The sequence below is a fragment of the Patella vulgata genome, chromosome 2, assembly GCF_932274485.2.
Source record: "Patella vulgata chromosome 2, xgPatVulg1.2, whole genome shotgun sequence".
Taxonomy (NCBI): Eukaryota; Metazoa; Mollusca; class Gastropoda; family Patellidae; genus Patella; species Patella vulgata.
Genome location: NC_065880.2, coordinates 27,772,180 through 27,799,403, shown reverse-complemented (window position 1 = coordinate 27,799,403; position 27,224 = coordinate 27,772,180). Strand labels below are relative to the sequence as shown.

Genomic DNA, 27,224 nt, shown 5'->3' with positions numbered 1-27,224 from the left:
TTGTTTTTCTTCTAAATTTATTAATCGCTTACAGATTACAATTTCATTAAATTGAATTCAATATTTGACAAATCAAAAGTAGTAAAAAGAAAAATATTACACAACCAAAAGCATACAATGTATTGCACACAACAACAAAATCTACATAAACATTACAGAATTGTAAAGAACAATAATAACAAATAAAAAATTGAGCAAGTAAACTATGCAAAAAGAAAGAGAATACAGTGGCATATATGGCAGTAACTCATAATATTTGGTATCACTTAATAAAACAGTGACTGGAAAAAAAACTTCAGAGAAGTCTACACGCCTTATTTTAGAATTTTATTTTTGAGCAAATCACGCGATTCAATATGGAAAGATAGGTTGCCTGGCAACGAAACCTACGCCCACAGCAGCTAAGTCGCCAGGGCAGTCAACAAGGGTTGTCGCATATTTTTTTCTTTTGTCAGTAATGAAAAAATTTACAACACACTAAAAACTGATTACGAGTAACAACTTTTTAATGCTAGGTTCCCACTATCACAATTCGCGCTACGATTGAAATCGTGGTTTTAATCGTGGAGATACTATCAGGTGTTGAGGTCAGTCGTAGCAATCGTGTTGATCGTATCGAAACGTATCCGAACGTATCTGCATGTACCAGACCGTGGACTCAAATTTAGGAACAATCCTATCCTATAGTAACGTATCGCACGACAGTGGGAACCTAGCATTAGTAATTATTAGACCTTAAACACTGTATATATAAATTTATATTTAAATTAAACCTCTAGAGCGTCCACACGATTTCTTAAAGTGATCAAGGGCCATAACTCTGGCAATAATTGCTGAAAACCGTTGAAAAGCAATAGGGTTCTTCTTTTCATAACATTAAACACTGTGTATAAATCTATAGTCAATGGGATATTATCTTTAGCCTCTAGGTCACCCACAAGATTTTCAAAGTGATAAAGGACCACAACACTGGCAGTAATTATCAGAAATCGTCCCTATTTCTTATGGCCTTAAACACTGTGCATGAATCTAAAGTCAATCGGTTACAACTTTTGCCTCTAGAGCGTCTGCAAGATTTTTCAAAGTGATCAAGGGTCATAACTTCAGCAGTAATTATCGGAAATTGTTGAAAATCAATAGGGTTCTTCGTTTGATGACCTTAAACACTGTGTATAAATTTAGAGTCTATCTGATATTAACTTCAGCCTCTAGCGCGTTAACAAGCCATTGTGGACGCTGGACCGACGAACGGGGATGACGGCAATATACGGCCACATTTCAACGTGGGCGTGTAACAATTAAGATTTTTTTGAATATGCGATATTAATGTTAAACTATTATTTGAAGATCTCTAATAACCGTCACGACAAACAAGACAACTTCTAACTAAGGTCTTGGCAAACAACCCATCAGATTTCTAACAATTGTCATGGCAAACCTGAAAACTTCTAACAATGGTCATGGCAAACCAGCAGATTTTCAAGTCATTGTCTTATTCAGTGACACCGTGTTCATGATTTTCTTTGGTAAAATAATACATAACAAATTTAACTCCGGCCACAGAAAATACCACTCCCCTATCTAATTTAGTACTAGGTATCCCCTATATTGCAGAGAGAATTAAATTCTCTTTGTTACTTTTGCGTTCTGCCTTACCGTTTGTGATTTTCTCAATTTCATTATTATCTTATTTGGAATCATTATTTCGTTATAATTTACTTATTTGACATTCAGTTTGCTTTTAACCTTAAATTGTGACTTTTAATATTTCAATAAATAAACATATAACGAGAAATACGACGCTTATTCTTCTTGTGAACCATTAACGTCATCTGGGTATTTTGTGGTCTAATACTATAGTGATCAGTTATAGTCAATTGTCTGACTTGGAAGACGTCAATAAGGTTTTAAACTGGTCCATCTAACGAAAAGTAGAAGTGATTGAATTCTAACAACTCGTTTAAAAACCTACGGATATTCTACTTGACAAAAAGCAAAACAGTTTAAAATTTAAATATTATAATAAACAGAGTGTTACGGTTTGGTTAAGAGTTTTTTTATAAACAAAAAAGACTTTGAAAGACAATTTAAAAATAATAAAAAAAAAACGGGTATAATAAAATTTATAATCTACCATAACTGTCAAAGTCTTGTAGTTAAAAACATAACAAATATCATAATATACAAGGTAATATATCTGAACAACAAACTAATAACTTAGTCTCCAGAATTCATTTCTCTCTTTACATTTATAATAATGACCTATGACCTAATGTAATAATATATGGAATTCACTAATTGTATTTTACTTTTAATTAAATGCTTGAAAAGTAACAGAAATTCCAATTTCAGGTAAAATGTTTTAAGAAAACTGTGTAAGTGATATTGCGGTTCTATTATTTTTATGTAAAAAGGACATTGATGATAACAATCAGCAGAGATAAATTGAATAAATGTAGAACAATGATTAGACTTGGTCTCATTAACAACATCTAAGTTTACCACAATATATATAACAAATAACAGTCAGAAATAATATAAATGTTCTGTATAATTCACATGTAAAACTAATACAACATTCTAATAATGTAAAACTATCACCAACAATTTCATTATTCTAGTAAAGAACCAACCCAAGACAGGTCCCTACACAGTTTATTTACACACAATCCCTCACAATGGGAAACTGCAAATGTTATTTTTTGTTTACGTTTAATAGAAATAACCACATGCTCTTAATCTAAAACAAATCAATAATCCTAACCTGTCATAACTCACTTCCAATATTTTAACACAACCATTAAAATTAACCGAAACTATTTAGCAGCTCTCATCTAACAGCAGATTTATATCCGTTCATGTATTAGACAGACTGAACTTAAGATTAGTGTAATTGGTGATAAATAAAACCAATTCATGTATAAGATGCACACCCAACTTCTTACTCTTCAATGATCAAGACCTGTTTGCGTATAAGAAGCACATTCAACTTTTTAAGATTATTGTACATTTCGATGAAATGAGTCGTCCATGTATAAGACGCACATTTAATTTGTAAGGATTACTATATACATAAAACGCACCTCGTCTTTCCATTAGCAGCTACAGAGCTAAGCAAATCCCTATTAAAAGACACGAATAATTAAAAATGCAACTTTATATGATAAATCTTCAACAATTAATGCCGAATCAATCTTACATTTAACCAAGCTAAAACCAAGATTATTCTGGTTCTATTTTTCAACAAACTGACTCAACATGTCGTCTTTTACACAACTGGATAAAATTTGCTAAAAGGTCTAACAATACAAAAGCAGACATAAATATTTCTCAAAATTTACAACAAGAAAATTCAACAGACACTTTTGAACCACCATTTCAAGAAACGACCACAATATCAGATACACTAAATTCGACATGGCAAGAAAAATCTTTTTAAGATAATCTTTTTAAGATATTTCAAATATTAAGATACTATTTTGATAATGTCAGTTTAGCATCACACAATCATTTGTTGCAGTACCTAATTCACAATCCCTTCAAAATAGGAAAGAAACTGTCAATTAAACTGCTATTTGATTAAAATGCCTCGGGCGGAATCCTTGCAAATTTTTGCTCTCTGTGAATTGCAAATTTAAACATTATAATTCAAAGGTATATTAGAAAATATTTCACTGTAAAAATATCTTGTCTCATAAATTCAACATTATTTATTTCTTTTTATTTTCCATATTGAGTTCATGAAAACAGAAAGTGAGTTTTGATCTTTTTTAACATGGTCTGACTGACAATATATGTCTAGGATAAAATGCAAATAATAACTACTGTCAACAAGTCTGTTCTTATAAATATTTCTATCTCCTAATGACTACTATTTCCATCTTTCAACAGACATAATATTAGTTCATCTGTGTTTGAAATCCACAAATCAGAAAAGGCCCATAAACTTTCAGGTGGAGAGATTTGCAATAATTAGATTTTAAGTTTGGTTGGCTTTGGATTTATTCTCTTTGATTATAAAGGAACAGTTTATAATTTCTGAATAGGAATAAGAGAAAATAACAGATTGGAAGTTTCTAAATTTAATTAAAGGGTGGAATTATATAATCAGCATTCCCCCATCCTTCAAAAATATGATCCTATCATGCTAGAATATCTTATTAGTTTAAAGTCTTGATTTTTTGACCGAATAGAATTCATTAAATTTTCAAGCAAGTTAACTAAATAATATTATAATCAGCATTGTGTGCAGGGTTATGCCAAGTGACCGTTCGACCTGATCTTTGACAGCCATGGGTTGGAGTATAATTAGTAGACGGAAGAATCTTCTGACCCATGGCTTCGTTAAATGATGGCCGACGTATTGGTGATGTACTATTAGCTCTGATAGGTGGTGTTGGTGGCTTGCGTAGAGCATTAGAATGAATTTGCTCTTCTCGTTGTTTCTGTAATGTCTGTCGCAATGTTCGTCTTTTCTGAAATACACAATGATAAACAATGAAAAATAATACATATAGAAAGAAAAATACAAAGTTTCTTGTTCTTCTAATGAACTAGAATAAAATGTTGCTATTTTAATCATATAACAGTTTAAACTAATTGGTTAGGCCATATCAATTTTAATTTTTGTTCTTCATGAAAACATATCAAAAGATGTTTCCTATTTGTTCCTGGAAAAAAACTAATTTAATAAAAAAAGACACTGCTTCTTTGCCTTTCTTAAAAGCTTTTAGTTTGAAATTTTTAAGATTTGTAATTTTGAACAAAACATTGTCCACAAGATTCAGGTGGCTTTTTATTTATCAAGACCCAAAACCAAAAATTAAACTGGTTCGGCCCTTATATATGATTGTACATAAAGTTGAATAGTTACATTAATTTTATTACTTTAATATCATTTCAATGAGAATAATATGAGAATTAACCTTTCATTAGTATATAAATTCAGAGGATAATAAATAATGTTACAATATGGTTACAAAGTAGTGTGTAAAATTTAAAGCAATGATTTACTAATTCATTGTTTCATTTGTATTTAGTAATTGAATAGAAATACACAGGACACGAAATGGAATATAATTACTTTTTAGAAATGAAGTTGGATTTAACGTCTTATATTTCTACACGTTTGTCAACAGTAATTGTATTCCATAAAATAATATCCTGTGATAACTAATTCTTTTGTAATTTTCAAATAAGTTTGAGCAAAATGCTGTGGATATGGATAATTGGGTAGGCCTAGTACTAAATACATGTTAATAAAAGGTGAGTTACCTCTAGAAAATCAGAAGGATTAGAATTTTGGAGATACTGCGACTTAAAAAGTTTAAAATAGCATAGGTCCTACAATGTACTTGCTAAAACTAATCTCTAGACTAATATAAAGGTGCTATTAATGTATGATTAGTATGATGTGAATTTTGCTAATATGAGAAAATTGTACAAGGTAGCATGTATATGACCTTTGAATAACAAGACCCATATTATGCTGTGTTTCAAAGATATATTTCATAGACTGTTGAGAGCCTAACTTTATAACCACTGAATGAAAAATAAATTCAAAGTTTCAACCAAGCATATTTTAAAGATAATTGTGCTTGTGTCATTATAAAAGATACCTGACTCCAATTGTAATTGAATATGGTTGCTATGTGAAGATAGTCTGTGATGATTTCTAAATGGCTAAATTAAATTGGGTTTGAGAATGTTTAGCTATATGCTTTATAAATTTATTGTTGGCTTATTATGCAATTTGTATCTTTAATTATTTTTTTCCTGGACACTAGAAATATTATCATTTCAGATAAAAGTAAGATTCATGAATGTTACTGATAACCTAGTTATGTCCCAAGGAATATAAAAGATAAAATACTTTAGTTAACACCATTTGGCTTATATACTGCACCTATGAGTTTTTAAAGGTTGTGAATACCACGCACATGAGAAATGATAAAAGGCATATGTGCATTGATTAATATGGAATTGAATGGGGTTTAAAGTCTTGTCAACACAATACATTGGTCATTTTAGAACTATTAGTGGGTAAATTGGATTTCCATGGCTATATGCACAATGCCAAGGGGATAGTTTTATATGGACAGATGTATTTCGTATATTCTTCTTTGAATTTTAACTGCCAAGGTTTCTGTAATATGAATGCCAATATGTATAAAAAAATATTCATCTGGTCTGATATCCTTGTAGCTAAGTTACCAATGAGAAAAGGAAGCAAAACTGAACTGCCAAAAGGCAGGGCAATGTTTTGGTTAGACACCTTTTGGTGTAAACAATTCAACTTTTGTATTTCAAGTTCTAATGGGCTAACATATTCTTATAGTAAAAATTTTAAGAAAAACTATTTATATTAATTAAAAAATTTCATTGAACAACCACAAGTTATGCAAACTTCAAATTAGGATACAGTTAATAACTAAACAATGCACTTGAAATGCTTAATTTTAAGTGACCCAAGGTTGGATTTCAGAACTTACAATCTTCTTTTATTTTTATCTTTGGCTTAATTTGTTGCATGCCCAAACATAATTTATATCTTTGGCTTAATTTGTTGCATGCCCAAAAATAATTTGAATAATACCATGCAAATTATATAGAAATTATTATCAGAAATGTGTCATTTGTTGTTATTAGTTATGATTATTGAGTTACAGTGTTTCCATACATGCACCCTAATGTACTTTGATGATTTAAGTATACATGCAGTTTAAGTTCAAATGTTACTATTTTAATCAAATTTTAGTTATTTTTTAGCTGTGAAAATCTGATTTCCTTTATTATGTTTCAAAATATTCTCAACTACTGGTTAATTTTAAGACAGAATTTTCAAGATTTTTCCAAACAAACAAAATGAATCATAATCAAAAATTTCATATTTACTTTTTTATGTGTAACAACAATTAAAAATATATTATATAAAAAAAATTGGAGAATGCACATTCTCTGCCAAAAATACATCAAAAATTGACTGACTGACAAAATTTTGAATTAAAAGCCCTTGTATGTACTTTTTACAGGATATAAATTTCTTGGTCAGGAAAAACCTTGAAAATTAATCTAAGATGATATGATGCATATTTATTGTTAGGCATTCTGGCGACCTACTGTACTTATTTAAACACGCTGATTGGCGCCATCTGGACATGATACAGGTGGGGTTTCTCCGTCATTTAATGAATGAAGAAATTGCCATGTTGCTCTAAGCTTCTTCCTTTTCTGAAAATTCAGCCCAAAATTATGTAGCAAAACACAAAAAAATGTGACAAAAATACCATCAAATAGAGAACAAGATAGGGAAAAACACTTGAACGACATATAAAAAGAACAAGCTGATAGAAAATCTGAACCCTTTAGCACTCGCATCACCTAAAACTAACGACCCTTAGAGCTCCCAAACCACCTGAGCATCTAGAATAGCTATGACACCACCAAGAACTAGTATACAGTTCTATAATACAGAGAGCTATTCCATCGGGCCGTTTGAAGCTGTTCAGAGATATACTGGTATGAATTTATTATCATTTTTATTCAATTTTTTCCAAGGAATTGTGTCGGCAATATTTACATGTACCAAGTGCTAAATGGTTAATGACTAAAAACAACATTAAAAACTTGAATATAAAAAGCTTGTAAAATAACGCGAATTACGACTAAAACTTGTCGTAAATCTTTTGACAACATTTACATACATTTTTTTTCATGAAGAGAGACATGTAAAACTTTATTTTCCAAACAAAAAATAAAATTCACAACACAAAGTAAAGAAATTCCATTTTGATATTTTGAATAAAGAAAAACAAAACGAACCTCAATGTTTCCTCTCCAACGATCAGCAGCATTTCTGGCTAACTCCAGTTCCTTTTCTTTCAGGCCTCGATGACGCTTGTAAGCAATCTCTACAAATATTAGTAGAACACCAGCCACAATACCACCAGCCACCATCATGAACACACCTAGACAATAAATAATGCAATAATAACCACTCTGATGAAAATCAGTTGCAGTATTTTGAATCACTTGCACACTACAATATATAGGAATGATTTTGCAAAGCATGTGTTAAACCATCTTCAATAGAAGGCTTGATCTCTGTACATCTTATCAAGGCCTTCACATAATACCCTGCATATTTTGGCACTAATTTTGATGGGATATTCACCCAGCTTGTGAACCTATCAGATTTCTCCATCATCAAGAATACCAGGTCTTGCACTTTCAAGCTAAAATAACTACCTGTGATAATCTAGTTGCATAGTTCAAAGTTTGTTAAATGTCAAGGTTTCCGTGGAGGTAGCTATAGTTGATTTGATTGTCTTAGTGTCACAACTTCTGAATGGATGCTACTGTTCATGTGTCTGCAGGAAAGACAGAAAATGTAGCTATAAGTTTGGAAATTGCAAAGTTATCTAGCAATGTCCAGATGTTGTAAAACTCACAGTTGTTGCTTCAGGAACATGATCTTAAAGGGGAATTAGGTAAGATTAGATAAAGAGCTGACAGTTCTCACTATAATAGTTAAAAAATAGATAATGAAAACAAACTATGTTAAAAATTTCAGTCAAATTGCTTCACTCTGAACCCAGCTGATATTAGCGATTCAATTTTAGGTTAGTCTCGATTGTCTTTACTAACGTTTGTATGATATTAAACAAAGTCTCGATTACCCATTTTTATGCTAAATTATCCATTACAAAATGTATTCAGATCCAGAGTTGATTATGATCTGGATAAGTTGATTAATGTCTAATTAATAATTTAGATAACATTTCAGACCTAAAGAAAGATCTGCATAATGTATATTTAAATAGACAAACACGGTTGGATTAGCTTACATGTGGCCCCTGGCTGAAAATGTCACTGGGGTCTTGCATCAACAGTGAAATGGGGGCATATTTGCAGGCATGCCTTACTATAGCTCCGAAAATTTTCTGTTTGAAAAGAAATTCTCCAATCTAACCTGTAGTGTTCACATGGTTTTGGTGTGGGGACAGGGGTAGGAACATTGATGCATGACTACGTTTAGCTGAACAATCTAAGTAGGTTGGAAAATTAATGTTTCATTGACAGGGGTAGTAACCCTGTGAAACATTTTTTCATAAATTTCAATAGGGTTCCTCCTTGGGATAGACCCACAGACAGACAGACAGGGATTCTTACAATATACTCCTATTCTAATGTGGGCTTGTAAAAAAAAACTTTGGCATTCAACTAACCTGCCATGTTGGTTAAACCAAGTGTAGCAGGAGCTGAGTTACTCTCTGGACAAGCAGATGTACTCTCAGCTAAAATCCATTCATTATCTAACTTCTCCATAAATCCCTCTAAAATTAAATTAAAAACAAAAAAATCAAGACTTGTTCAAAATAATAATTTCCATACTAAATATGTGAAACATTGGCTTTAAAGTAACACCATAACTTTATAAAATATTATTTTTCAATATATTTTTCAATATATTTTTGTCTTCTGTACTTCTGTAAATGACTTCAGTCTAATTCATGCCCAAATCTTGTAACTTGTACTATGTTCTTGATCACTTAATAGATTCCGTTAAAACACATGCCCGTGACCAATCACAATACAAGCTAAACTGTGTGTGTTTAGAAACCTTATAAAAGTAGCAGTAACTGCCATTTTTACAAGGTTTAATCTGATAATCAAATCATGACCACAGTGGCTCAGTGTGTATGCCACAGATTAACTAACCAGAAGGTCCCAGATTAGAAGCCCTGTGCTCGGTGAGACGGTTCCTCATGATTTTTCAGTTTGGTTTTTCCTTGGCATTTGTGTAGGACCTGGCAAGTAAAAGCATTTCACTCATAGCACACTGCATGGCATATGCCCGCCTTAGTAGGCTTTTGTGGGGCAGAAAAGTAAAACGATAAATCCTGTTCTTGGCTCTTTTCAAATCAGAATCATTCAATTACTATGGTAACAGTTATTTGTTTTTTTATCATGTAATGCAGTTGTATTCTTAATGCAACCTGTCGAAGGAATACATGTCTAAATGCCATATATCATTATTATTTGTTAAGCTTACTTTCATGCAGTTTTAGGACAGCCAGTGAAACTTCTTGAGTCCATGGACTGTTCTTCTGTAGTCCGATACCAAGACCAGATCTTCCAAACAACTCTCCAGCAGTAACCAAATTACAGTCTCTTGCAGCCTCAAATTCCAGCCTGGGGGAATCCCAAATAAACGCTTGCAAATCTCTAAAAACAAAAACAAGCCCCTTACTTGGAATTCAAAGATGAGTAGACACATAAATTCCAATGTTGGATAAAATTGTGCTCACATGGCACACGTAACCACTCAAATGATAATTACTATATCTTAGTCTCAATATGACTAAATTATTGTGTTGACTAGATGATAAACATTGCCCCAACTCCCATTTCCTTTTTATCCGCAAATAAGATTTTAGTATGATTTTAAAATGTTACGACGTTAAATAATTTGTCACATATTCATCCTTTCACACGGTTAAAGAAAAAAGTCGCCACGGTTACCCAGACAGACACACGTCAGCTATGCAACTTACTCTTTACGTATTTCTTCAATGGCTTCTTCTGCTGTTGGATAGTTTTTATTCTCCATGGTTCGATACATGGTTGACAGCTCCACCTGGCGTTTAAAATACATCTCTACAGCACTACCTTTAACTGTAGCATAGCGGTACCTCTCATTAGGGTTTCTCAACTGTAAAGACAAAAGGTGATACAAATAATATTAAAAGAAAGTTGCAAAGGCTTCGACTTTTATGTAAATAAAATATTTGGCTGATCTAAAGTGTTACTTTTATTAGTGAGGGGTGCAAGCTAAATACGATTAAATCAAGCAGCCATGAAAATGGGATTAAATGTCCCACTGTTCTGCTCCGACCTGGCTTCTGAAGACAGGAATTTTCAAGAAGACCAATTATCTTCCAAACAAATGAATCAAGATATTAAATACAATGGAATCAACAATTTTATTTTAGCTCTATATCAAAGAGGTCTAACCATTTTAAACAAAGACTTGAAAATTTATAGTGGCACCTCACCATAGTAATGACCAGCTGTTGCCATGCAATATACACCCACATTTTGCAAGAGATGGACAGAGAACAAGCTAAGGAAAATGTGATTTTTTGTACAATCAGGGGCCATAATCCAGGAAGTTAGGGTCTGATATGCATGAATATCGACAGGAACCGAGATCTTTTGAATAGAAACATATATTTTAAGTTTCATCAAGATTTGATAAAAATTGATTTCTAGAGGGTCCACAACCTTGGTATTACATACATGTACTTTTACACTATTTGCGTACAAGTAGCAGCCATTTTGTCAACCATCGGATAAAAAAAGAGTAATTTTTCATACAATCAGGGGACATAATCCAGGAAGTTACGGTCCGATATGCGCAAATATCGAAAGGAACAAGATCTTTGGGTTATAAACATAGATGTCAAGTTTCATCAAAATTGAATAAAAATTGAATTTTGATGAGGGTCCACAACCTTGGTATTACATACTTTTAGACTATTTCCATACTTAAGGAGCAGCAATTTTGTCTGGCAGTTTCGGTTGAATTTGTACGAAATTTGAACTCAACCTTCATTGCGGTGTAACATTGGTATATCTATACGTTTTTTTTAAATTGAATACAAATTGTGACTTCTAAAGGGTCCACAAGCTAAAAACGTGATTTTTCAAACAATCAGGGGCCATCAAATCCAGGAAGTTACATTCTGATATGCACGATTATCGAAAGAAACCAAGATCTTTGTGATATAAACAAAAAATTAAAGTTAAAAAAAAACCAGATCAAAATTGTGACCCCTAGAGGGTCCACAACTTTGATATGCCATACTTTTACACTATTTGCGTACAAGGAGCGGCCATTCAAACTCAACCATCATTATGATGTAACGATGACATATTCGGATGTTTTTATAAATCGGCTAGAAATTTTGACCTCTAGCGGGAACACAAGCTAGAAGCGTGATTTTTCGTACAAGCAGGGGTCATACTCCAGCAAACTACCGTCTGATATGCACGACTATGGAAAGGAAAAGAGATTGTTGGGTTATAAACATATATTTCAAGATGAAAATTGTGACCTCTATAGAGTGTCCACAAGCTAAAAACGTGATTTTCCGTATAATTAGGGGCTATAATTCCTGAAGTGATGGTCCGATACATGCCAATTTCGAAAGGAACTTATATTTCAAGTATAAAAACTGTGCCCTGTAGAGTGTCCATAAACAAATTGTGAACGGACAGGGACGATGACAATATACATTCACATGAAAATGTGGGCGCATAAAAAACTACAGAAATAATGTGTAATGTTTTCATTTTGAGACTAACATATTCTAATCTTTATTTCTATTTCTATGGTTACATATGTAATATCAAAGTGATAATTTTTCCAAGACAGGACTTTTTCCATCTTCTCTTCTTTGAATTAGGTGCATATCACTTTGTACTCATCTGAATGACTAGACACACTTACTTTCCTTGTCAGCCCAGAAGGTGCCACACTCGGAAAGTTGGAACCTGGGCTTGAAAAATGCTAAAGATTCTTCTCACCAGTGTCCTAACCACACAATCACCGTAGTTGCCCAATAATAAAGATGCTTATTAGTCCACAGCAGCTATTTGGGGACTGCTTGAACATTGTTGTTTTTGTCACTGGATAAGGAAGTGCTTCTAGTCGGAGTACAGTTCATTGACTACTTTTATCATACAAAATACATGACCTTGAACTTACCCTAGGGTCATCAATGCCGGAAATGGAGGCTTCAGGTCTGTCTAACACAAGAAAAGCAGCCAGGTTAGCAGTGTATGAAGCAACGATGATCATAGCAAATCCAGCCCATACCATACCTAATACACGAGCACTAAAACTACGAGGTGTACCTACAATACATCATCAATAAAACATCGTAAACCTACTTTTACCGCTAATGATTAAATAAAAATCTTGTATTTCAATTTATTTCTAAATAATGAAAACTCTTTCATAAATGATACCACGCTACCCCACGCTGCAAAGAATCTTGAAATCCATCGATACTCATGGCACAACAATAAACCTGATTCCTTCTCATTTATCATCAAAAAATGTATCTTCATTCAGTATTTTATAAGATATATGGCTGGTAAAATAGATTGCTTTAATTCACTGGTGCCATGCCCTCTTATACTAGTCAATACATGCTACTACTGACCTTTCACATGAATCAGAGCTATTACGTAATCACTTAAGAGATATTCGTTTGACTGTTAACATCTGTCGAGGTAGCGTCAACATTTATTAGAGCTTATATTTGACTGTGTGGGATTCCCTACCAAATTATATATTAATAATAAAAACCCATTCTGGTTCTATATAATTCAAGCAAGTGCCTTAATAATGGAGGAGAGCCAAAGTGGCATAGTGAGCATAGCATTGGCTCTCTAAACTTTTGGTCCTGGGTTTAATCAAAATGTTGGCCAATAAAGTTCCTTGGGATTTTCCAGCTTGGTTTTCCTGAATGGCCCAGCAAGGCAAATCGTTAAGTCGTTTCAACGGAACATATTAACAGTATGTTAAAGGAGCTATTCTTTGGCACCTCGAAATGGACACAAATGGATCGCAACGCATATATATAATAATGTAATATGAATGTATATAAACTGATTTACATTCAATTGTTTCTGTTTTACTGTGATTTCTATCTGTTATGTTCAGCGAAATATGGGGAGAGTCCAAATTGAATGGCAGTCTTTGGTTATTCCAGTCCACACAGGTAGTATTCCCCTGTGGGATATGTTAGCCTAGTTCATCGAGTCAGTTCATTACGAATGGCACTCAAAAGCATTCTGGCAAACAATCTGTGTGCCAATTTTAAAATTTCATTTTGTGTTAAATATTGGATATCAGAAGCCCATCTTTTCACGGTAAGATAACAATATCAATGTTGATTTAAATTGACCAATAAGCCATGTTTGCAATGTCAAAGACTGTGGATGATACTGAATTAGCGATGTGCTTCCTTTAAAGATCCCATGACTGCTGTTCAGGCAAAATGTCATTCATAGCACACAGAAAGATGTATGCCTGTGTTTGTTACCCTGGTTGGTGCAGAAAAATAAGATCTTAAACCACCATTTTAATTCATTTAATATTTGAGTCATCTTTTAAAAGCTCACCTTCTCCAATACCACTGTTCAATAAAACACCCCAAGCAAACCACATGGCACTTGATAAATTCAATGCATCTTCTTCAGTATCTTCACTCTTAGCTAATTTAAATCGACCGAATGGACTGAAGCGATCCAATAGATACAAAACAAGTGCCACCACATGGACGGACAAACCAACCAATATCCATAACGTATCTTGAAATGGCTGAAGGAAGGAGGCTAGGCTTGAATCTTTGGTAGTCTAAAAAATAAAATCAGGATTTGCAATTAAGGCCACACCAATTAGAATTTTGTTTTTTGAGCAACAACAAAATTTTTATAATGAAGTTAAAATTATTTGGTATGTGATCATGGTGTCTTCTTTATCTACTCATTCCTCCTAAAATAAGAACCAATTTTTCCTGTCTGAATGTATTAGCTGGAAGTTAACAGATGCCAGAATTGGGATACTAGAAGTTGTCGGTCAATAAGCTTGAATTACCTTCAACAGACTTTGACAAGTATTTTTCTGAATACTATTTATGATTACAACAAAAAAATATACAATTAGGTGAGATGAAAGAGTAAGCAAATGAGACGGGTACTTAAAACACTTCAACATACCTTTTTAACAAGAATTGTAAGACCTTGATATTTAAATGGTTTGGTAAAGTCTATAACTTTTGCTCGTTCTGGGTTGATAGTTAGTGGAGCCACAATTATATCTGCTTTATGTGATAATAATTCACCTATCATACCATTCCAATGTCGTTGTTTCGAGCCATTGTGCTGGTAATAAACAATTATGACAAAAATAATAATAAACAATAATAAACAAAAAATTTTTATAGCTCAAACAACACTTCAAATAAAGTTCCCTGTGCGCTTTAAAGTTATTTAAATAGAGAGAGAGAGAGACAGAGAGACAGAGACTCGATACAAACTAGGTCATTTTGGGACTAACATATCGGTCCATTTTATTTCAATAATTTGCTAATGCGTAGGGATCTTTAGCTGTGCGATGAAACCAGAGGACCCGGAGAAAATCCACGAGGTTGGACAGGCGACCCTACTCATTGTCATGTACAAGTGGGGAATCAAATCCATGCCACCTGACTCAGACGATCTAACACACACGTTAACCCATTCGGCCACCCAACCCCCAATCGTCAAATAGATATATATTTAATTGTGATTTGAAAATGCCTAGAGTTTAAATTTTTTGATGTTAAAGTGTAAAGAATTCCAGAGAAAAGGCTCTGCAACTGAAAAGTCATTTCATCTTTTGGAGTATGACAGTAGGAATAACTTATAATGAGTTATTATGTAATCTACTGGATTTATATGGAGTTATTAGATCTTGAATTTATTGCAGCGCTTGATTACTGAGTTCTTTGAACGTCAGTAATGGAATTCTTAATCTATGGATTGATTTATGGGTGTTAGTTGTAAAGGTAGTTTTTTGATCCGGGAGATATATGTCAGAATGCATCAAACCAAGTCTGATTTTTTAAAGATTTCTCGTCCACCAAGTCTGTGAGAGCCCCCAAAATCCTCATTTCACGTAGGGCCCAGCTCTTTATAATTAAGTCACTCCTGATTTCAGGAGGTCATATTAGCCTACTGTGTTATTATTCCATTAAAACTCAACTCAAGGGAGGTTATTATCACGATAAAAAGGCTATATGTATGAAACCTACCCTTTCAAAAGATCCAAATAGCCCATCTGAACTGAGATGTATAGAGAAAGTAAAATTAACAATGCTTGAAATTTCTTTTAACATATCCATACAATATCCACTACAGCAATGGTGGGTTACCTCCCCTGAAAAATTACACATAACATCTATGTTAAAAATATTTCACATATTGAGAGACAAACGAGGGTAAAATAGGATTTAACATCCACTCAAGACAAACTCAGTAGTTTGGAGTTTAACATAAGGTACAATTTTATTTCAATAATTCGCCTGGTCTGTTGCAGAGGGAGGAAACCGACAGACCAAGAGAAAACCCATGAGGTTGGACAGGCACAACAATGCCACTGGACTCCATAATAGATCTTATGATATAAAGTGCATGCATTAGTGTTTTTTTTTCAATATAGCCTGGTTGGTGCTGATGTGCCATATGACACCATTTCCTTTCATTCTAAAAATGGTCAAAATTAGGCCACACACCCAAAAAATTCTGGTTCTAAGACAATCCTTCCTAAAAATTTGATGAGGGAGATTTTCGTGTTTTTATTTTGTAATACCTGTAATTTATAAGATCATTTTTATTTTTTTGTTTTTATGAAATAAAAATGGGTCATGCAACTCTTTTTTAAGTGACATAGGAGTAACTGAGAACCAGGATAAGTTCTGTATATGGCCTTAGTAGATAATTTTATCGAGTGACAGGATGCTCCTGTCTGTACACCTTTACAGCAAGTCAGAAGGAAGTATATTTAAAGGTGAGATATCACTGGACAAACAAGACAGAACATCATAGGTTTTCCCATCTTCAATAGAAGGCTTGATCTTGCTTTAACTCCATACATCTTATCAAGCACTTCACGTAGTACCCTGCATATTGCGGCACTTATTTTGATTGGCTACTGACCAAGCTGGGGAGCCTATCAGATTCCTTGATTATCGTGAATACCAAGCCTCGCACTTTCCAGCTAAAATGTCAACCTGTGATAATTGAGTTGCAAAGTTTAAGGGTCGTTCAATGTCAAGGTTTCCCTGGAGGTCGCCATGTTTGATTTGAGTATGTTTGTGTCACAATCTCTGATTGGATGCTATCGTTCATGTGTCTGTGTTAAAGGGAGATAACGTAGCTATAATTTCGAGAATATCAGACCAGTCCAGCAAGTAAACGTCAAGATCTTGTAAAACTTGCGGTCGTTGCTTCAGGAACATGAGGCTTCCCAAGAAATATCAAACACAACCACACTGCATATTCATATTGTTACAAAATAACAGGTTTTCATAAAAGGTGTAAGAAATGGGATTTAACGCCTTACTTTTCTGCACCAGGAGGCATACCCTTTGCAGGGTAAGGGAGTTTTGCCTACTTCTACCCACAATGACTTTAAAGAGATCCTGCTATATGAGATGATTTTACCTGTCGTTAAGTTTGTATGTGAACAATAAAATGATTTTTCCTTTACATCGGAACAAACTTCTCCCGGTTCGAGTTTATAGACATCAACAAATGGCTTCTCTGCAATCGTCACTACCTGAAAATTATAAATTGCATTTAAATTTTTAGCACTTGGACCGGCAGAAACTACAGCACCCTCTAGTGCCAAGAGCCACCAGAATCACATGAATAGCTATCAACTACTTAAGGACTGTATATCATTTCTGTGGTTTGGGGAGGAAAAGTGAGCAGAAGTTTTGGTTGGTTACCAAATCATATAATTTTTCTCTAAATTTTTCAGAGAATCAAGGGTAGTCCAGATTTCCAAATTTCTTATGTTTTGGTTACACTGTCCAAGAAAAGCGTTATAATTTTGAAATGAGTTAATTTTATGTTTTTGTGTCTGTAATAAATGAAAATGAAATGAGGTTTAAGTAACATCCTACTTTTTTGCACCGACTGGGCTAATGAAGACGGATGTACACCAATATTCCAACTGTGAAAGGTTCTTTGCAAGTACGGCATACACGAGTAGATCTTGGTTTTTCATCCCAGCATGATGACTAGATTATGTCCTTGTCAGGCCCTCTGTCAGGCTAGTGAACCTGCACAACATTCACTGTGTCACCTTCGCTCCCAACAACAGTAACCCCTGTCTGAATTACATCTATATTCAAACTCTGACTAAACAGCAAATTAGATACTCATGTCTTCCCTTGAAGGCACTTGTAACATGTCTAAAAGTTGTGGAACTTATGATAAATCAGGCTTCCGTCTTTTGTCCTACTTTTTAAAACTGGAACTGGTTGCGTTCACTTAGTCCTCAAAGGTTCCTGGTTCATAAAATATGCTTCTAGGCTACTTGTTTCATTTATTTGTAAAGAGCGAACTCACCGTCAGATTTCGTGATATTTTCTGTCCTTTAGGCTGTACTGCAACACCACCTGGCCATGTTATACTTCCAGCCATTCTTAGAGGTTCAATTATTGGCTACAGACGCAAAAAGAAGGTAGAACATTAAGACATTTTTGAGTGAATACATGATTCATATATCTGTCCTATCCAAAAGTCAAGACACATTCTGTCATTTAATCAAAAGTCAAGCTCTGTAAGGATACATTTGTACAACAACTGAGTCCACATCATAAACTTAAAACAATAACAACAGAACTTTCATTATGCACATCATGAATGAGTGTTAAAATAATTTAGGACAAATTGTATTGTTTGAGATCCATTAATCACTTGCAACAATGATTCCTGTGATCTCAATGTCTCTAAATTAGCATAACAACACATGGGCCCTGTAGAGCTCACACAAATATTCAAATTAAAACAGCCTTTTGAGTCTATTTGAACTTCATTCTTACTATTTGTTATTTAATGGAATTTGGTTTATTATTTTTCTCCTAGGAGATATATACTAATATTAATTCAAGGAACTAATAGACATCTGAACTTGATCCAAACAATTGATCATTTCAACTGAATTGAATAATTAAAAAGAATTTAAATAATTTGTATGCTTGATAACGACCAGTCAAATCTTGTCGAAACATCATGTGTGTTGTGTTATAAATGACTAAGAATACTGAAATGGTAAAATCAACATTGGATGTGAACATTAGATACCTGGATCCCATATAAAATGTGTCTGGATATCAAGGGCAAAACATGTATCTTTTGTTCAGGATTGTACCTAACCAATTTTAAATAACTTACTTTCACGCTTCCATAAAGGCCAACAGCAAAAACTTTATTATCTTCATTTATATTCTGTATTTCATAGACAGGAAATTGCCTATCACCCTGTTCATTAAAACTAACTTGACCAGTTTCACCATCCTCTAACTTAGTTTTACGTAGATAACTTAAACATAAAGTAAAATACATGTTTAAATCTTTCACGACACATGAAAATACATTTTATATCAAAATAAACAAAGATATGTTGCCAGGCAAAACAGAAACATTTGGTTACAGCAGCTAAGTTGCCTGAGCAGTCCATAAAGGCCTGTCACATTTTTAATTTTTTGTAGGTGTGTGAGCATTTACTAATAACAAGCAATAAGAACGACTGACTAACAGAAGTAGACTTTCTTACAAAGGGGCATAATTATATTAAAGTTATGATGAAAAAGCATTGAAAAGTGAAAAGCTCTTTCCTTTTAATAGGATAGACGACGAATATAAACCAATAACAGATCATAATTGATGTCTCTACAGTACTGACAAGATTTCTGAACAAAGAGGAATAACTCTAAAGTTATTATTGAATTCTGATGTGGAAGAGAGGGTGTTTTTATGTTGTCAAAGATCGTGTGGTTGAATGTTTAACTTTGAAGATGGGCATACACCATGCACTATGCTATGAGGAGAATTCTGTCTGGACAGTGACACCATGGCCTAATCTTAATGTGGTTCCTAACTCTCCAGGGATCTTTAACGTGTTGCCATTGACGAACTTACTTCGGTATTGAACTTGGGAACTCCTGGTTAGTGAGCCAGGGCCTTACTCACTGAACCACTAAGGCATCCCTTATTAACAAGGCAACAGCTTTTCGTAATAACTTTGAAACACCATCCTCTGATAAAATACTTACTCCATGACTAATTCACCATCCTGCCATGTTCCCATGTCTTGACATCGTGATGGTGGCTGTGTTATATTGTGGTCTTTAATAACCTTCTCAAAACCATGTCCTAATATGGATATACTATCCCTTATATGGGCATCTTCATTAGATCCATTAATTAGATGAAGTCCGAGCAATCCTGGTAAAATACAGAAAACTCATTACAGCCAACATTGAAGCATTCTAAAGATCAGGGCCCTGTTTCTCGAAATCTTAACTAAAGATAAAATCGAAATTTTAGTAGATACTTCAACTTTGATTGGCTAATGACTAAAATCAGTCTAATATTATCCAATCAAATTACTAAAATTTGGATTTTATCTTAGTTAAAATTTCGTGAAACAGGCCCCGGATTAATAAAGTATCTGAGAGAGACCACTGAACTGACAAAAGTCAACAATATGGCACATAATCTTAAAGTAATAGTGCACAGTTATGGATTAAACCTTGAGAGAAATTTTGCCCCAGCAGCAGCGCTACGGCCTACTCTTATATCGAATTCCAACTGCCAAGGGATCTTTTATGTGCACGCCAATATGAACACGGGACCTCGTTTTTTTGTCCCATCTGAACGACTAGACAGCTGTCCTTATCAGGCCCTCCATCCTGCATCACTGACAAGGGGAAATCATGCCGGAAAATCTGGATGAACTTTCTCGGCCAATGCAGGGATCAACACCCGACCTCCAGGCTAGCGAGCCAGCGTCTTACCCACTTAGCCACGTGATCCCCTTCTCAGCATTTAAGTTCCATAACCATATATCAAATGTTACAGTACCGGTACCTAACTGTAAATAAAATTTTACCTATAGGAGCACTAAGTGCAGAAAAAGCTTGTTCTGTGACAATCCAAGCAAAATCTTCTCCTGTTAGACGCAAATAAATAGCATCCAAATATAACTGTTCCGCATCTTCCAATCTGTGAAAAGACATATTACTCAATAATATAGGATATGAGAGGAAGAAATGACGAGCTAGGGAGTGGGAGGGCAAAATAAAATTTAGAGATCGAATTAAACCCATAAACTAAAAATAAATCAACCACAGCAGACACTGACAAAAATTTATTGGAATTTAAGGTTGAAGGTGAATATAAGATATGAGAAATAAAATGAAATAAAATGGGGTTTAACATCTTACTTTTCTGCACCAAATTGGCCAACAAAGACAATGTGTGTCACTGGGTTGACCAAATATTTTATCCCATTTGAATAACTAGACACATTTCTTTACTCAGCCCTTTGCTCTACACCACTTAACAAGGGGGAACAACTGTGAACAAGGCTGTAAAATATTAAGGATCTTTCTCGGCCAACACTCTCATCAAACTCAGCAATTCATAGATATTAAGACAGAGCAGTGCTCACTGAGCCATTGTGGCTCCCCATTATGATAGTAATAGCCATTATTATTATCATCATCAACACTGGGACGAAAAACCGAGGTCCCGTGTACACATTGGCATGCACATAAAAGAGTAGGCCGTAGTGCCGCTGTCCGGGAAAAATTTCCCTCATAGCACACTGTATGGCGTATGCCCGTATTCATTAGCCCAGTTTGGAGTAGAGCAGTAGGACGTTAAACTCCATTTCATTTCAAATATCGTGTTATCCAATGTTATGCTCTAAGGCGCTGCACAAAAAACATAAGATCTCCTATACAGAACACAACAATCAATTAAGTTATTCAATATGCAGTTAAAAGCCTGACAAAAAAAAGTGAGTCTTAAAAAAATATGCGAGGTTTCAGCATTCCTGGTTCCATAACAGAGACGTTTGATTTTCAAAAGAACGCTGTCCACAGCTAACAGTTTGTACAGCTGATCTTAAAGTTCTTGAAGGAGAGTATACAGTTAGCAGTTCTTTAAGATAATCTGGCACCAGATTGTTTGCCATGGCTCCATTAATATAACAGAAAGTGTCTAGCTGTTTATAGAAAATATGTAGGAAACTTACGAGGCAGACATAAGAATAACACGTGATTGAGCTGTAACTATATTTAGTAATGGCACCGTGTAATTATTTTCTCCAGGCACAAATTTAATCACTTTCTCAATCTGAAATATAAATGATGACGGATTCTTGTAATCTACTTCTATTACTATTAAGTAAACTTATGTCCCAGTAAATTTCAATGTCAGTCAGTCCAGATTGACAGATATGAATGTAGTGAAGCCCTGCCTTTAATAGGTCGAGCTCCCCGTGCTCACATAATCTTTCAGAATAATGACCTAGAGAGAATTACCAGACTGGAGATGTATATGTACGTCAGTCGGGTTCGCTGTAGTCAGAACGACATGAAATAAAATGAAAAGAACAATTGATCATTCCACCAAAACAGTTGTCTTAAACGGAATTTTACAGTTCTATGTATGATAGGTTAAGAAATGTAAATTATTTTAAGATGAAAACAATTTTGAAAGAATACTATCACATGAATGTATGAATAAAATGGTGTTTAACAGTGTGCTATGAGAGAAATTTTGTCCTCACAACAATTGAACTCCAAATATCAAGGCTTCTTGTATATGCACACCAACTTGTCTAATCTATGAAATGAATAGGGTTTAACATTTCTGCAACCAATATGCTATGAAGGGAATTCAGCCAGGGCAGCAGTATTTCCACCTACTCTGCATCAAATTCCAGCTGCCCATGTCAAACTGATTTATAATTGCATTTGAATTGCATCCTTGTGTTTGTCTGTGATATCAACGTCAGTGGAAGTGAAAGTTAAGCTCTACGAACGAACCCATCCTCGTAAACTGTGATTTACAAACAGTACCTTTATTTTAATTGGTTCTGCTAGTGTCTGAAATCGACTGAGAATACTTCTTCCCTCCTCATCTGTGCCAACAATTAAAATAACTTGAGTCCATTTAAAATGCTGGAGAAGGGCCACCCAAACATCCGCTTGGTGGGAATATGACGGCACAGTTCGCAGAAATGTTGAGTGCACATTCTGAAATTAAACAAAAATCATACTAAAATTAAAATAATTACATAGGTGCACATATATAACATGTACTTTTATTTAAAGTATGTCTTTATATACATGTATTAAAGTCTGAAAGCTGTGGATTCATTTATTAAAGCCGCTGATCAATCAGGGGCGGATCTAGAAATTTTGAAAAGGGGGGACGCCGCAAAATGAGGGCACTGAAGCCTAGCCATTCCAAGAGCTATTTGGCTGATATTTTTGCCCAAGTAAATGTTCAGAAATCGTTGAAAAAGAGCCTTAAAATCGAGCAAAAAAGCCAGTTGAATATGCTACTCGAAAATTGTCAAGGCGAGCGAGGCATTATGATGGGAAAAAAGAAGAATCTATTCCCTAGCCACTTCACTATTTAAGCCTTGTAACTTGTACTGTGTACTGTCCACACATGAAACAATGCTACATCAAGTTGCACTCATGTGTGTTGGTGATGGGCATGAGTGTATACGCCGCCGATTCCACAAGATGCTATCATTGAAGGCTGTCTATAGTCACTCTATAGGATTAGGTCAACGTCCGCTAAACAACAAGAATTCGTTTGAAAGTGGAAGCATTAATTAGACCAGACTGGTGTGTTTGAGTCGATGGTTTGAGTCATTTGGGATCCCTGCAACGGGTTGGGAATGGACATATTTGGGTCTGAGAAAAGGCACTTTCAGCAGTAAAAAAAGGCACTGTCGAAAATTCGGGAGCGCACGCCCCCCCCCCCCCTTGGATCTGCCTCTGTCAATGGAGGGAATTTGAATCCCTTCTGTGAAAGGTGAATCTCTAAAAGAAATATTAGTCAAAAATTGTTCAATTCCATTCAGTATTTGCAAAGATATGAGGAGTTGAAAATTTTGCAGCAGTGATATAAACAATACAGCACTACATTTAAGTGATGGGTAAAGTCTTTTGATGGGCCACTTCTATTCCAAATGATTCTAATCCTGGAGATTATCTACATAACTGTTTATAGGTTTTCTTATTAAACATACATTATTCAACAGCTAAATCTGTCTATTGACAGACTTTCTTTTGTGCTGAAATGTTATCTAAATTATTGATTAGACACATTAATTAACTTATCCACACCATAATCAACTCTCGATGGCTTCAGATACACGAAATTTTAACTAGAATGAATTTGAATGAAATTTAAAATATTTTCATTTTACATTATCTATTTTTGAGCTATTGTAGCAAGAATGGTCAGCTCTTTATCTAAATCATACATAATGCATCTTTAATTAAATGTTAAACAATCAATAGGAGAAGTTTTTAGTGTAGATTTAGATGTGATAAATTGTTCTCTCTGTTTAGTTTTACCTGATCTGAGAATGCGCTGTCTCTAGCAGTAATACCGATAACTGGTATGCGATAAAATCCACATGTATAGGAAACAGAGATCGGTGATTGGTCACTTGAATTGGGATGACTTGCGATCACAGCGTAAATATTCTGTGGCAAAAGTTTGTCACAAACATCGAGTGCAGATCTGATTGGGTTTGCGTCCATCAATATAGAAGTAGAATTGAAAACAACAGATGGAGAAATGTGTCTGTTTAAACCTTGGACTGCTTGATGAAAAATATCCTGATGCCGTTCTGAACTAAGTGCTGCACCGATTGTCACAACGAATGGTTTCGCTATTGTTTGTTGGATGATTCCAATTAGCAGAAGGGTTGCTAAAACGCCTGTCGCCATGATGAAAACTTGATTCCAGCACTAAAATTAGTTCATCACATCTGAAAATAAAATAGTTTAATAAAACTAAAGACTCCATTACAGAATCTGTCCGCCAATCATTATTAATAAATGTTATGACCTGGCCTGTGGCCTGTGGTAGTCAAGCAGCTAGCACATTAGAGATCCTGAGTTTGAATCCAGCAAGGCAGACATGGATTAATTGTGGCTAGGTGTTTGGATGGGACAATAAAAAAACCCACAGTCCATCAGTGTACATGAACACTGCATGGTGTAAAATATTGTGTTGATGAGCTAATTAAACTCCAATCCTATTCCCAAAACTGACTTGAGGAAGCCTGGATGTTCACTGACTGTATATATGTGCAAACAGGTAATCTGAGTAGTGGACTGATTCAAATGGTCTTGTGTGTTGGTACATGTTACGGTAATGGACTACGGTTCGTTTTATGGCGCTAATGCACTTTCGTACACCTAGTACTTGCCGTGGTCCTAGAGACTTCAAATTTGCCGAGGGTGTTCAAGGGTGTTATCTATGATCTCACACCAAATTTCAGACCAATCGGTCAAAAACTGCCCGTTTTATAAGGTCCACACTTGACCAACCCTAAAGTACATGTAACTAGACCAAGTACCCGTACTAAATTACACATGCAAATGTATGGACTCACCAATATTTATATAATACATCCCCTCTGATCTTCTAGTGCTCCTACTTTTTAAAATTCCCGGAGACCCTTGGGCAAATCCCCAACAGATATTAGTTTTAAATTAAACGTCATTTTACATTATTATTTTTTCTCAAACAAAACCTCCTGACCAGGATATCGAAATCTATTCTATGCCGAACTCTCCGCTGTTAACTAATATATCATGAAATACAATCATATTTCAAAAAATACCCACGTGAAAGGAATAAATATAGCAGCATTATTTAGTGTTGCTATTCATCTTTGCCATTTAATATTGGATTCCATTTTACTGATATTAACAGCCTCGCTTTCATCACCTTATGGCATCGGTAATTACAGACATCACGTGATCTATTTCCCCAGGGCATTATTGATCAATAACTCCTGCCGATATCATGCATTCGTGACATTGTTTAAACGTGAATCTAATTACACCAATTCATTGCACGTATATATATATACATATATAATTTATGAAACATCGTTTGATGAGTATCCGGATTATTATAAATTTGGTGCAGTATATATAGCCGCCCCCTTAATTTTGGTAAATAAAAAAAAAACCCTAATCAAGTCGGCAAAATAATAAAAGTACCAGAAATTCCATGGCATGTTAGTCTAGAGCCACAGTATTCGGGCATTGATATTTTGTTTTATCCATTAGTTGTTCGGGCGGGCGGAAAATGAAATAATAATTGGTGAGAACAAAAATTCTATGATTTGGTCTAGAGTCAATGCATATTGCTAGACAGTTTTCGGGCATCGATCATTATGAATTGTGTCATCAATTTTTGCTTCAATTGACAAATGGATAAAAATTTAAAATCAGCGTAATGTTTGCATGAAACGGCAACAGTCTGATTAATTAGTTTACAAAACATGAGAAATATTTGACCGCTATTCAAGGCTGGATTAGCAGTGCGCGGCTCCGAAATGGGAATAGTTTTGGCCATTTCATTTCTACGCCAGCCGTAACCCCTACCGACTCCAAATATGGAATTCTGGTGGGCACAGCACAGACTGGGATTTCGTTTCTAAAGCCACGTAAATAAGCCTATAAAGGTACTATATATTTGGCTACTTTCTAGTTGCTGTGGGCTATTCACGGACAGGAGCAGGAAAACGCGTTTGCGGGTATCTAATTTTCAAAATTTTCGGGCATCCGCGCTTCACCGCCGGGACGGGTATTTTTTTCCGGGCGTTCGATTTCAAGGCTGACTGGACTCCTACGCTTATATAATTCAATCATTCGTAGCAGCCAATGGTACTGCTGTAGCTTTGTAGTATTCAGGCCCATATATCTAGATTAGAGAAGGGGGGGGGGTAGAATGTTCGAACCAGGTGTCGATGTCTCCGCTAAGCAATTCGATAATGAGCACTACTGGATTCATCAATTTGAACTAATTATTCCAAAGACGGACACAGGGGGGCAATTGAAGTGACAAACTGACAATAAGTTAAAGGGACAATAACACTCTTGCTGGCTTGAAAGCTCCAGAAAATAAATAATATCTCTATCTAAGGACTAGATGTTTACGTGTCCTACCTGTTGTGTAAATTAACCATTACATCCTACTTTACTTGTCCAGAGGGTTCGAAAATATTTTTAAATCGAAGTTTCATTTGAAAAGGTTTACGTTAGACGTTTCAAACCATTATGTGAATTTTTCAAAATTTTTAAATAAGGTGTGTTAAGATGAAATTTGTATCACCAACAAGCCAACAGTGAGGCTGATGTCCCCCGCCGAAATAGGAAAATAATTAGAGGACACATATAAATTTATCACAAATTATCTTTTACAAAGTATTGAACAATCAAACAGTATATCTTTACTTATAGTCTAAGCATACAATGTTTTTGATGGAATAATTATAGCATATTAAGGGGAAAACATACTCAATTCGAAGGAGAGTTATT

General features: G+C 34.6%; 1 protein-coding gene across 4 annotated transcripts; it reads right to left on the bottom strand.

Moving 5' to 3' along the window:
- Positions 1–25,630, bottom strand: LOC126809826 (glutamate [NMDA] receptor subunit 1). 4 transcript variants are annotated; one of them, XM_050534617.2, is made up of 19 exons: positions 25,286–25,462; positions 24,237–24,655; positions 22,719–22,895; positions 21,890–21,990; positions 20,741–20,853; positions 19,902–20,073; positions 19,021–19,168; positions 18,193–18,288; positions 17,281–17,395; positions 15,870–15,994; positions 14,794–14,958; positions 14,197–14,431; positions 12,773–12,921; positions 10,557–10,714; positions 10,055–10,227; positions 9,228–9,335; positions 7,822–7,967; positions 7,120–7,230; positions 4,335–4,475 (listed from the first exon to the last, which is right to left on the bottom strand). In XM_050534617.2, the coding sequence occupies exons 2-18, from the start codon at positions 24,612–24,614 to the stop codon at positions 7,129–7,131; spliced, it is 2,661 nt and encodes an 886-aa protein (XP_050390574.1). In that variant the 5' UTR covers positions 24,615–24,655; positions 25,286–25,462; the 3' UTR covers positions 4,335–4,475; positions 7,120–7,128. The 4 variants fall into 4 exon arrangements, with proteins under 4 accessions (XP_050390573.1, XP_050390571.1, XP_050390574.1 ...); XM_050534618.2 differs by having other exon boundaries at positions 4,346–4,475; positions 7,125–7,230; positions 25,286–25,463; XM_050534616.1 differs by lacking the exons at positions 7,120–7,230; positions 25,286–25,462 and adding an exon at positions 25,521–25,630 and having other exon boundaries at positions 1–4,475.
- Between the last annotated feature and the right edge of the window lie 1,594 nt (positions 25,631–27,224).

What these genes read in the sequence shown, in the direction of transcription:
- LOC126809826 (XM_050534616.1), bottom strand. Translation starts at nt 24,614, where the DNA reads ATGGCGACAGGCGTTTTAGCAACCCTTCTGCTAATTGGAATCATCCAA. An exon ending in ATTGAAGAAATACGTAAAGA is followed by an intron (nt 10,228 to 10,556) that starts GTAAGTTGCATA and finishes TTTTGTTTTTAG; the next exon opens with AGATTTGCAAGCGTTTATTT. An exon ending in TGTCCTAAAACTGCATGAAA is followed by an intron (nt 9,336 to 10,054) that starts GTAAGCTTAACA and finishes ATTTAATTTTAG; the next exon opens with AGGGATTTATGGAGAAGTTA.